We start from the raw sequence: 13495 nt of genomic DNA on the forward strand, positions 1-13495 counted from the left end.
ATTACGCTTTGCTAGTACTGACATGCATGAAAATCAGCTCTCATCCAATGTCCCAACGAGATGCAGATTTAAATACCTTCAGTCGTTCTTTCACGGTTAGAAAATCTGATACTCCAGCTTTAACTAGAATCAGTCTCGTCTATGGCACACACACTGAACCGCTATCACATAATAATGACAGGATAGCAGGGGGAAATTAATGTTACCGCTTTGGCTAAATGCATGTAATGTGATTAAGATGAACGTCTCGGTAAATCAGAGTTACTGTAATATGAGTTCCAGCGTTGCTCCAGAGCAGCCATATAAAGACCATGTTCACCAAGATGGGCATTACCAGAAAGTATACGCCGGCCAATTGAAATAATAAACACGAGGGACATCAGATTAGAGAAGGTCAAATTGTTAGTGTGATCTGAAAAGTTTTGGTAAAGTTTCCATGGCATAATTTATCTAGAATACCAGTATATGGAAAGGTCATCTCTCTAAAGGCCAAACCAACTAATATATTTTCTTATTAAATGGACAAGGACGGGAGGTTCTTTTTGGCACTGCAGGTCAAAAGGTGATTAGAGCTCTCACAACCCCAAAGTAGACACAACATTCACTTTTGAGATGTATCAAACTGAATGGTATAAATTGTTTATTCAGGCGTTTGCATCAGGACTGAAAGAGTGTGAGTTCAGGAATAACTTTAACTATCATCTTCTATTTATAACTATCCACTATGTTATTGTGTTTTGCAGAGTCTCCACTGTATTTTTATATGTTCCTTAGACACAACTGTTTCATTGTTGTGAGCTTACGTTTTAACATTAATGGAGCTTAACAGTGAACGTCCACTTCAAGGTTTCGGGAGTAAATTTCCCATTAATTTTATCCATTGGCATTTAATTAGAAAAAACAACAATAATATAATAAAAGTTTGAAAGCTTAGTGGGGGCTAATGACCACACGGCCCAAAAATTACATGTAAAATCTGTTTCTGACACTTTATAAAACAGTCAAAGTATCAAAATGTGACACACGTTTTAAATGTGTTTTTTATATTATGGACATTAGTTACCACATAGCTGATTAGCTGTTAATAAACTCTTAATATTTAAACATTTCCAAAGGTCTGTGGAGAATATGTAAGGTTTATTTACTTCCAGAACCTCAGCAAGCTTTTACTGTTCAGAACCCACAAATACCCAGATATTGCACATCCCTCAATAAAACATCAGGAAAATCAAAATAGCACTAAATTGGACATTTCCTACATAGTTTTAGAATGGCCTTGATATCAAAACTAGTATAAGACCACATGGCAGAGTTGCTGAAAATTACATTATATGGTCTAAAAATGTGTTATTTGACTTTCATTATAGCACTAAAATTGGTGTTGAGAATTTTGCTTAAAAATCAAGTTTGAAATTGTAGTCTAGTGACAACTCCCACTGCAATAACTACTCAGTGTTATTGGTCATAAGTGGTCTTAACGTTACAGCTACCGTTTTTACTACTACAGTTAACATTCATTTGATCAAGTCGTTCGTTACCGTGTTAACTACAGTCCTTCACGTCACCGTCTCAAATCACCACAATAGACCGAATTGGGCTACGTTCCGTCTGCCCGGCGTGCCATTACCCAAACTGTCTGAGAGTTGGGTAAAAGTTAACAAAAGATCAAACCACGACGTGAGCCAGCGCTGATGATGATTGCGGTGCTGATTATGCGAATTACCTCAACCGTAGCCACATTTGGAGGGCTTTTTTAGGCGGTGATGCCATTATTGCGGCCGTGTGCGGGGCCGGGGCCGTAGCCTTAATTACCTGCATGTGTGTTTCGATGGGGGGAGCAGAACAAACAGATAGAGAGAGAGAGAGAGAGAGAGAGAGAGGCAGTGTGCATGAGTGTGTTGTTATAGTAATGCGAGATGTCAAAGGAGTCAGTCTCAAAGCTGCAGTTTAGGTGGTCCCTCTTAAAAGATTTACTCTAAACTTGGTGCACTGATGTTTTTATGGGGTTTTAGTACACCTGTGAAATACTGTAGAGACATGTGCACTAAGCGATACAATAAATTAATAACTTTTATCAGGGTTGGAGGGTAATTAAAGCGTTGAAGTGTTTCAATTTGTCCCGGTACAATTTGGATATCTGACCTCCTTGCGAATGTTTTATCTCAGGTTTTTGCACAGAAAATCAGGTACATGTTGCTGATTGGAATCTTGATTTGGCCTGATTATGTTCTTGCATCATCTTGAGCATACTACCGGTATCTAATCTTGAGTACATCCGCTCGAGACTCTGTATTTGAATTCATAGATATTCAAATACCGTCTTGCCAGATTCAAGATGGTCACGATATTTTCAGCGAACACGTTTGACATGAATCGCTTGAGAAGACGTGGCCAATAAAAACATTCCCACACGCATCAACATGACTACAATAATAATGGTCTTAAAACAGACTCTCAAAAGAACATAATAGTTCATGTTTCATCTCTTACAGCTTTAAACATTGATCAATACAGACCAAAGTGCTCGTGCTTGGACCTGGACTAAGCCCATTGATTGATAAAGGATTTCGTGGTGTTTGACACATTTCTTGAGCCCGAGAAGCTCCGCGCGGTGAGCTCTGTCACTGCTGACTGTGGCTGTCACTGACATCAGCATCTCCTCTGTCCTCTCCTCCACTTCCTCAGCTGTCAAAGGGCTCAGTGTTCCTCCAGATGGGGCTCTGACTCACTGCCCCACAATGCAATGTTGGAAACTAAGGGAGATTTAACACTAATAAATGTAGGGTTTATTCTTACAATGAATAAGAAAAGGCCCATTGATAAAACTGTTGGATTTGGGTAACTTCACAAATTTTAACAAATAGCTAATTCCAGTAAAGTCCTTCCACCCACAGTGAGATTTGGAGAGGTTTGGTGGCTTAATAAAAAAGTATGCTCCTATAATTATTTAGAATCCTATCCTGGGCATTACATCATCTCTGGTGGGGCTTTGATGCAATATTTCTTCCTGTAATTTTCTACTAAACGTTGCAATGATGAGTTGTTTGGATCGCAAAAGGCCCGAAAATATGAAATTTTTTACAAAATTCGACCCAGATGAAGCCACTTGAGAACATCTCAATCGCCTATACTTGTATACAAAATATTCAAAAACACAAAATCTACATGTTTTCTGTGTCTTTTTGATGTAATTCTTGCCTTGTAAGACTGAGCTATAAAACCCCCTCTCCTTCTCTCTGCACATGGCATGTTTTGGAGTCTGTGTATAGTCCAGATAACGATTATTCAATTACTAAATTTGTGGACCATTATCCAATAAACAATGAGTTGCGTTTGATCGGTTAACTTGTATCAGCCCAAATGCAAACAGGGAACTGCCTGACTTTCTTTTCCAACAATGCAGAGCAGATGGGAGACTTAACACGGTGCTTTCTGTGCCACTGTGTCTTCATATTGGCATCATATGATACAGAGGTCATAAACCCCATGTGTCAATCATCCTACCCGTCCTATAGCCATCTCCATCCCATCTGGTTGTGCTAAGTGAGCTTCCTGCCCAGGTGATACTAGACCTGTAGCGGAGGAGTGAAGGAAACAGCTAGACGTGAAAACTGCTAACGATGGGCCCGTGTGATCCTTCCCTACAATTTGATCCTTTCTCTGGACCCCACCCACTCCTCCTGCGGTGCGTGAGGGACACGGTGATCCGCAACATGAGCACAGGTGGAAAAACATCAAGTCACAATGACGTCCTGTGGTCAGTGGGTAAGAGGTCCCTTCAGCCAATACAGATCATTCTTTATATTCGCAGATATCAGATATGTACAAACCGGTGCTTCCCATGCAAACACAAACCTTTCCGAGACAAGTTTTTGTGCAGGTTAAATGTCAATTCATAGGTGTTTCGATGTTAACTATAGTTCTCAAATGAAAAGATAATGCATTTTTATATTAATTCTTAGAGTCAGCTGTAGAAAGGCCAACATATAATACTGTTTAATAAGGGTAAGGCGGATGGAATTAAGTGTTTTTATGTGACAAACTAACATAATTTAAGTATAGCTCACAACTTCCTCTGACATAAGACATTGCTGACTAATCATTCATATTACAAATATCTCATTCAGATTTCTCCACAACGTTCCTTTGTGGCAGGAATGTATTACTAAGTGAACTAGCTTTTCCCACTGACCAACTCTATCCAATTCCCTGAGGAGGAATTAACTCTATATTTCACAACAAAATGTAATTGAGTGATCTTATGTGAAATTACGCACCGCATTTTGAGATTAACATCTTGAGAGATTAATGGACCAAGCCACTGACGCGCTTATCATTTGAAATACGCCCATAGCTGAGCTGCCAGTCAAAATGGCTCACATGTGTCACTCATCTTTACCTTTATGATGCTGCTCCTGCGCGGTGCCGCCTTCACACACTCCAGGAGGATGGTGTCCGTGTCCGTGTCCTGACCGCCGCCGATCACCCCGCTCCTCCGCCCGCGGGACGCTCGGGGGGGGACACCGTCTGGCGCTCCGTCGCTGCACAGCCCGTCTCCGAATCCATCCCGCTCGGACATGTCGAGTGGAAGTGTGCGGGGCTTCGCCGTTTACACCCGGGGGAAGTAAAGGAACTCGTCGAAGCAGAGAAAGTTTCCCTCACTCTCCCGTGCGTGGATTCCACAAATAGGTTTCTCCTACATCATCATTTTCTGCTCGACCTGAGGAAACAAAACGACCCAATTTCGGTAATTGTAGGAGCGGGATCTCACAGTCACTGAGCACCAAGCTGTCGGAGGCTTTTGGGCAGCGTCTGACCCGCACACACCGTCTCCACTGTGATGGAACCGTCCAAATCAGAGCAGAATACCGGACACGGCAGGGGACACGGGCAGGGACACGGGCAGGGGATACGGGCAGGGGATACGGGCAGGGGACACGGGCAGGGACACGGGCAGGGACACGGGCAGGGACACGGGCAGGTACGGGGCGCCACAACTTGGATGGAGGCTCGCGCGCGCTTCTGTCAAACGCGCAACAAGTCAACTATCCTTCTTCTTCGAGGCGCGCGGCGCAAAGACACAATCCACTGTGTTTGTTTATCAACGCACCGCTTTTTCCACACGCCAATGCCCAAAAAACGAGTCCAAGTCACCGAACCCGGGACTTAAAACATGTCGATGTCAACAAAGTGCAGAAAGAAGAGAAGTTTGTCGGTGGCGAGCGTGGATCCGGAGGTCAGGCGGCTCTGAGCGCGCACGTCGCTCATCTCTCAAACTGGAACACCTCCACGAGAACGCTCCCGGTGATACTTCGAGCAACAACAAGGGACTTTTGGACGAAAAATGGGGAACACAACTGACAGCCGCGCCGCCTCCCGCACCTCCGAGCCTCCGCCGCGCTCCGCCCACAAGACGCGAGGAAAACGAGTGACGCGCGCGGCGGCCAATGCGCTGCGGCGGAGGGATATGGAGGCGCTGACAGGTGGAGATCCTCTGACAGAGACGCGCTTCTGAACCCATGTTCTGAACCCATGTTCTGAACCCACCATGTTCTGAACCCATTTTCTGAACCCACCATGTTCTGAACCCATGTTCTGAACCCACCATGTCCTGAACCCATGTTCTGAACCCATGTTCTGAACCCACCATGTTCTGAACCCATGTTCTGAACCCACCATGTTCTGAACCCATGTTCTGAACCCACCATGTCCTGAACCCATGTTCTGAACCCACCATGTTCTGAACCCACCATGTTCTGAACCCACGTTCTGAACCCACCATGTTCTGAACCCATGTTCTGAACCCACCATGTCCTGAACCCATGTTCTGAACCCACCATGTTCTGAACCCATGTTCTGAACCCATGTTCTGAACCCACCATGTTCTGAACCCATGTTCTGAACCCACCATGTTCTGAACGCATGTTCTGAACCCATGTTCTGAACCCATGTTCTGAACCCACCATGTTCTGAACCCATGTTCTGAACCCACCATGTCCTGAACCCATGTTCTGAACCCACCATGTTCTGAACCCACCATGTTCTGAACCCATGTTCTGAACCCACCATGTCCTGAACCCATGTTCTGAACCCACCATGTCCTGAACCCATGTTCTGAACCCATGTTCTGAACCCACCATGTCCTGAACCCATGTTCTGAACCCACCATGTTCTGAACCCACCATGTTCTGAACCCACGTTCTGAACCCACCATGTTCTGAACCCACGTTCTGAACCCACCATGTCCTGAACCCATGTTCTGAACCCACCATGTTCTGAACCCATGTTCTGAACCCATGTTCTGAACCCACCATGTTCTGAACCCACCATGTTCTGAACCCATGTTCTGAACCCACCATGTTCTGAACCCATGTTCTGAACCCATGTTCTGAACCCACCATGTTCTGAACCCACCATGTTCTGAACCCATGTTCTGAACCCACCATGTTCTGAACCCATGTTCTGAACCCACGTTCTGAACCCACGTTCTGAACCCACCATGTTCTGAACCCATGTTCTGAACCCACGTTCTGAACCCACCATGTTCTGAACCCATGTTCTGAACCCACCATGTCCTGAACCCATGTTCTGAACCCACCATGTTCTGAACCCATGTTCTGAACCCATGTTCTGAACTCACCATGTTCTGAACCCATGTTCTGAACCCACCATGTTCTGAACCCACCATGTTCTGAACCCATGTTCTGAACCCACCATGTTCTGAACCCACCATGTTCTGAACCCATGTTCTGAACCCACCATGTTCTAAACCCATGTTCTGAACCCATGTTCTGAACTCACCATGTTCTGAACCCATGTTCTGAACCCACCATGTTCTGAACCCATGTTCTGAACCCACCATGTTCTGAACCCATGTTCTGAACCCACGTTCTGAACCCACGTTCTGAACCCACCATGTTCTGAACCCATGTTCTGAACCCATGTTCTGAACCCACCATGTTCTGAACCCATGTTCTGAACCCATGTTCTGAACCCACGTTCTGAACCCACCATGTTCTGAACCCACGTTCTGAACCCACGTTCTGAACCCACGTTCTGAACCCACCATGTTCTGAACCCATGTTCTGAACCCATGTTCTGAACCCACCATGTTCTGAACCCATGTTCTGAACCCATGTTCTGAACCCACGTTCTGAACCCACGTTCTGAAACCACCATGTTCTGAACGCTCTGGAGTGTGTGGGCTCAGTGCCACAGGCTGATCTGAAGGGCTGTTATCAAGGCCTATCACTTTATGAGCAGCCAGTGCGTTTAAAAGGAAGCATACGATGAATATGGTTGATAATACTAGAAAAAAAGATGATCACTATTACTTTTAAAGTCTGTTTCCTTATCACAGTTGGACGAAATGACAAGGAGATTATTGTCCTGGCCAAGAGAGAGAGAGTAATTTAAAACCTTTTCATGTTGGAAATGGCAAAGAATGTCTGGTTAGGCTACTTATTTCGGTTGCATGATGGGTAATCCTAGGCTATTACTATGAGCATTATTGTTATAATTGGCCAACTGCTGTAAATCATTATTCAGAAGTGCATGTGCTCAGCCGGTACATTATGGGTGTATTCTCGTCCACTATCGCCCCCTGCTGTTTACAAACTGAATGGTTTCAAAAATGTTTACAGCCCCACTTATAAAAACATGGTATAAAACAAATATCTGACCCAAACTGTACTGTACTGTACTGTATAGACAACGAGCTCACAGGATTTCATGGAAAAATAACTATGACAACTATTTATAATCCCATTAAAACAATTAGTCAATTAATGAAACATTAAAACGTAATGCCCTAGTTAGGTTGTAAAATTAAAAAAAAAAGCTTCAAATAATAATCATAATAAATCATAATAATACCGTCATACATAATAATAATAATAATAATAATAATAATTATAATAATAAATATAGCCGCAAGCGGCAATGATCGGCCCTCGCCACGCCGCCGCCACACCGCCGCCACGTCGCAAGAGGAGAGGGCGCTAACGCGCCCCAATTGTCCTTTTAATACATCTACTGCTGAATCTGTGACGCTGTCACATCTTCTTCCCTTTGTTTTACCATCAAAAAGCAATTTTATTTTGAATTCTTGTTCTGGTGATTTCCCCATTGGAATAACATGGGAGGTTTCGGTCATCGCTACAGCAAAGCCGTAACAATTATGACATGGGTCTCATTTACTTTTTTGATGGGGATGCTAAAATTGAGTTTTGTGTCAAATTTCATATAATTTCGCAAAACTAAACATTTAACCTCCATATAAAATCTGTAGGGGGCGCTGTGGCGCCAAATTAATTCATTTCACTTCAAGTAGGTTTAGGGCAAAGAGTTTAACAACTGATTCTAATTTGACGCAATTCGGACTTTATCTGCGCAAACGGCAGAAATGTTAAATTTGGAAGATTTCTGAAATTCTAGCTACAGTTTGCGGCTTCGCCGCACAGAGACCGTGACAGGTATCAATGTAATTTGGATAACTTTTGATGTCCCACTCCTCAGTAGCATTTTCACCAAATTTCAGCTTTTTAGGGCCAACGCCCCGGGAGGAGTTCGTAAAAGTATGACATTTGGAAAAACTCCAGAGTCCTGCTTAGCCATTTTTTAACCAATATGGCCGACATTTGGTTGGGTGGACGGCGTTGCCGTAATAATATTTTGTACTTCTCTTGTCACCATCTACCTCTGCGCCAAATTTCATGATTCTACGATCAGATTTTTTTGGGTCATTTCCTATCTCAATGCATTTTTGGTACATTTGGGGGCGCTGACGCGCCAATTTTTTTATTTTAGAAAAGGGGAAATAGCCAGAATGTAGAGAGGCACGATTTTTAGAGGTGTGCTAATTTTTGTGACTTTTCGTCAATGTTCACTGGGTGAAAAATAGGGGGGTTGGTCCCGAGAAGAAAGAAAGAAAGAAAGAAAGAATAATATTCCGATGCGAAAACAATGTTTCCCATTTTTCAAATATCATAAACTATACATTTTCGGAAAGCGCTCGCGCTTTCCTACCTCATGGTGTGGGTCCCTGGTCACTGACGGGTACTTTCGTTAATTTTGAGTGGGCTCCGCCCACTTTGTGTTTTTGGCCCTCTATACAGTAATAATGTTCAATTTTTGCATTACATGCTTATATGCACGGAACATGCAAGAGATGGGGAACGTATTCGTGAGCTACTTAGCGCAAATGAGTGCTTTATATGGGGATGTAAAGTGCTCGTTTAGTGCACACTTTTGCACGGGCTTCGCCCGTTTACAACGGTAATGTTCCATTTTCCTACTACTAATTAGTATGCACGGGGCGTGCATGAGTGGAGGAGTGCGTTAGTGAGTGTTTGGAAGTGGGCGAGCGCTTTGCGCTCGATTTCGTGCGCACTACGTGCGCACTTTCGCAGCCGTGCTTCGCACGGCCTTACGAGATTAATAGGCCTCTCGCCAGCTTGTGGCGCTCGGGCCTAATAATAATAATAATAGACATTTATGTAAAACTATTATCACTACCATTAACACAGACTCGTGTTCACTGGGCCCTAAGGAGTGCTTCTTAAAAAAAAAAAAAAAAGCGAAAAACCTCACATGTAAATGAAAACACAAGAATCTCACTTGACCTTTAACGCTTTGATATTACACATAGGTGTTGGGGGCAGGAGGCCATATGGGACTTATGAGGCAGCTGAAGGTGTAATAAAATTGTGATATATTATTCATCACTGTGGACAAAATAATGATATTTGTCCCTGGTTGGCCCACTCCACCGAGGGCACAGTGGGTCAGGGTCACTCAGCCCCACTACCACTCCCCCCCAAGCTGGACAGGATTTAGTGTCCAGCTCAAGGACACATCAGCAGAAGCTTAAACACTCTAACCCTGCAGTCTCGTACACAGGAAACCAAAATAATAGCCTAACTCGTGATACTTAAAAGTTCTCATGCAAAATGGTAGATTTCCCTCTTTTTGCATGCTTGAAGTTTAAATATATGGCACTTGTGAGTGAAGGAAGGCTCAAATAGGTGATTTGATCATCAGATTCAGCATAACTACCACAACAAATGAACTAATCATCATTATAAAGTCACAGGTGTATTCCTGTTTTAACCAATGGGCATAAGTTCTAGGTTATGACCGAAAAGAAAATCAAGATATACCGAGTTAATTTGACATTTTAGCTGAACAATTGATTTCAAATCGGTTTGTTTGGTCACCAGGGCGGACCTGAAATGAGAACATTTTGTTTGGAAATTTGTCCATGCTTGAGTAAGGCTCATGGTCTCCTGTCTGCTTGAGGCTGCAAAAATGAAATGTACCACTGAAAACACTTTTCTATAAGAAGACTTTAGGAGAACATGCCTGAAGAAATATGCTCTGCCAGTCTATTTTATACCATGGATAAAGCTATAAGGAGGATCAACCCAGAATGAAAATGCCCTGGATCCTAAAATAACTATAAGCTTCTTCTCATAGCACTTTGGGTGCATCAAGTACATCTAGCTTGGCTCTATCCCACTGAATTTTCCTTGTTTGATGTTTTGAAGCTCTTCCAGCCCTCAGATACTGGGCAATGGAGGTGCTGTGTTGGACCTTGAGCCATGCAGCTGTGGAATGTGGTCAGCGAGTGAGGCTTATTAGCACGAGACATTCACCAGTCGCACCTCCTTGTCCTTGACTCACTAGAAACATTCATACGTTTATGAACGAGTTTCAACTTTTTCATCAAGAAGAAAACTGAGAATATAACAGATTTGATAAATGTCTGTCAAAACAATTGGATATCAGAAAGATGTTATTGATTTTATTTATTTAACAAAACATAGCAATGAGGGATGCAGTTTTTCCACAGTATAATTCAGTAAGTGGGTCCAGAGTGTCACATGTTAAAAATGATTACACCTCTATATTTTAAGAAAATTAACTCCACAACTTTGGTCTGAGGGCAAAATAAAAAGCCGTTGCTGCTTTTGGCTCATGCATTTTCCAACTTGTTGTTTTCCATCCACGCTCTGACCAGCTCAAACCGGTGCATACTATTGCTGTGTCTTTGGGCACGACAACTTTTCTATTCTATGTATTAATATACAAATTCAACTTATTTACACAATTATGTGACACACAATTCATCCCCTTCTTCTTTTCTTTTTTACCAGAGCCTTGCTACATATTGTGCGCTGATGCTTTTCACAATTTTCACTCTATTTCACACTATTTTCCAATAAATATGTAAATAACTTGCCTCTAGCTATTGCTTTCTTTGGATTTGAGTATTTTATTAAACACTGGTTTATCATTTATTGTTTCATTTGCATGAGTTGCTGTTAGAAATCTCAGACTCTGGCAGTTTACATTCAAGCAGGGCCTTTGTGCCACCGTGAGCCTTTGAGAACTACTGACAAGTGAAAAAGAAACTGTAAGGTTGAATAAACTTCATGTGAACTGAGTGTGAAGTTGCTGAATGTGGCGTCTTCTTGCGACTGTGCCACTGTAGTGTGAGAAACACTGTGGTGGTTCGAGTGTGGCCGTACACATGTGTGAACTGCGCAGTGCGGGCGGACCAAAGGTGCAGGCTGTTCCCAGTTTGGGGTTTGTCTGCTAATCGACAGGACCTTGGAGAAAAGAAACTCAGGAACAGACCATCCTCTTCCATAACACTGCTCTAAATAAACAGAATACTGCATTTCAAATGTGTCTCATACTTTAAGACTTGATTTGAGAGCACATTGTGAAAATGGCTACTTTGTACATCACATCATATTTTGTATGTAGTCTGAAAAAGAGATGGATGAATTACAGTATTCATAATCTACAGAGGTGGTATTGAGTTGCATTTACTTTATAATTGTACTTAAGTAAAAAACGGTGAGTGGGGTGTCCTTGCCCCAAGTGGAGGAGTTCAAGTATCTCGGGGTCTTGTTCACGAGTGAGGGAAGGATGGAACGTGAGATCGACAGGCGGATCGGTGCAGCGGCTGCAGTGATGCAGTCGCTGCATCGGACCGTTGTGGTGAAGAGGGAGCTGAGCCGAAAGGCAAAGCTCTCTATTTACGGGTCAATCTACGTTCCTACCCTCACCTATGGTCATGAGCTTTGGCTAATGACAGAAAGGACAAGATCGCGGATACAAGCGGTCGAAATGAGTTTCCTCCACAGGGTGGCTGGGCGCTCCCTTAGAGATGGTGAGGAGGAGCTCAGTCACACGGGAGGAGCTCGGAGAAGAGCCGCAGCTCCTCCAGCTGAGGTGGCTCGGGCATCTGTTCCGGATGCCTCCTGGACGCCTCCTTGGGGATATTCTGGGCATGTCTCACCGAGAAGAGGCCCCGGGGAAGACCCTGCACACACTATGGACTAATCATAAGTTATATTATGTTGATAATATGATGTGAAGGTTGAAAAGTGATTTATTTATTTTTGTACATTTTTTTCATTTTGACAGTTAGACTCATGCAGGAAATATGCAGATTAATAATATTATTCACATGAAAGTAAAGCTCAGCAGAAATATTCTCCTTATTGTACTCCAAAATGAAATATTTTTACTTTATTCTAGATGTGCTTTTTAACCCATTCCTCCCCATTTTGTATTATTTTTTGACAATTTGCACTAGCATCCAGTGTATACATTACTAAGTCATCAAATGTTATCTCTAGATCTAACTTGTTTTCTAGAGTTTACAATATTATTTCTGTGATTGGAACAATTTAGATCTTCCATATTCCACTTCTACTTGTTTCCTTTGTAATTACAGCCAACTAAGCATTAAAACACATTGTTCCATGACTCCACGATCTCAGCAGTGTGTCTTGGGTCAGGGTGACTGCCTCTCACACCTGCTGTCTCAGGCACAGTCTCTGTCTCAGGCACTGTCTCAGGCACTGTCTCAGGCACTGTCTCTGTCTCAGGCACTGTCTCAGGCACTGTCTCTGTCTCAGGCACTGTCTCAGGCACTGTCTCTGTCTCAGGCACTGTCTCAGGCACTGTCTCTGTCTCAGGCACTGTCTCAGGCACTGTCTCTGTCTCAGGCACTGTCTCAGGCACTGTCTCTGTCTCAGGCACTGTCTCAGGCACTGTCTCTGTCTCAGGCACTGTCTCAGGCACTGTCTCTGTCTCAGGCACTGTCTCAGGCCCTGTCTCTGTCTCAGGCACTGTCTCAGGCACTGTCTCTGTCTCAGGCACTCTCTCAGGCACTGTCTCTGTCTCAGGCACTGTCTCAGGCACTGTCTCTGTCTCAGGCACTGTCTCAGGCACTGTCTCTGTCTCAGGCACTGTCTCAGGCACTGTCTCTGTCTCAGGCACTGTCTCAGGCACTGTCTCTGTCTCAGGCACTCTCTCAGGCACTGTCTCTGTCTCAGGCACTGTCTCAGGCACTGTCTCTGTCTCAGGCACTGTCTCAGGCACTCCCTGTTCACCAAATGCACTCAACTAAACACATGCCACTGTTTTGTCCAGGGCTTATTCCAGACAATATCTGCCCATTTTGTGCTCATCCAAA

At 43.6% G+C, this 13495-nt stretch overlaps 1 protein-coding gene across 1 annotated transcript in view; it reads right to left on the reverse strand.

Moving 5' to 3' along the window:
- Positions 1-4874, reverse strand: part of plcl1 (phospholipase C like 1) — an 83379-nt gene extending 78505 nt beyond the window's left edge. The window contains exon 1 of the mRNA XM_072444951.1: positions 4400-4874. Within this exon, the coding sequence (XP_072301052.1) occupies positions 4400-4579 (180 nt within the window). The 5' untranslated portion in view covers positions 4580-4874. The remainder of the gene's footprint in view (positions 1-4399) is intronic.
- Between the last annotated feature and the right edge of the window lie 8621 nt (positions 4875-13495).

This window comes from Eucyclogobius newberryi, unplaced genomic scaffold (genome assembly GCF_026437365.1).
Source record: "Eucyclogobius newberryi isolate DKJ021-1_F unplaced genomic scaffold, fEucNew1.0.hap1 SCAF_14, whole genome shotgun sequence".
NCBI classification, from domain to species: Eukaryota; Metazoa; Chordata; class Actinopteri; order Gobiiformes; family Gobiidae; genus Eucyclogobius; species Eucyclogobius newberryi.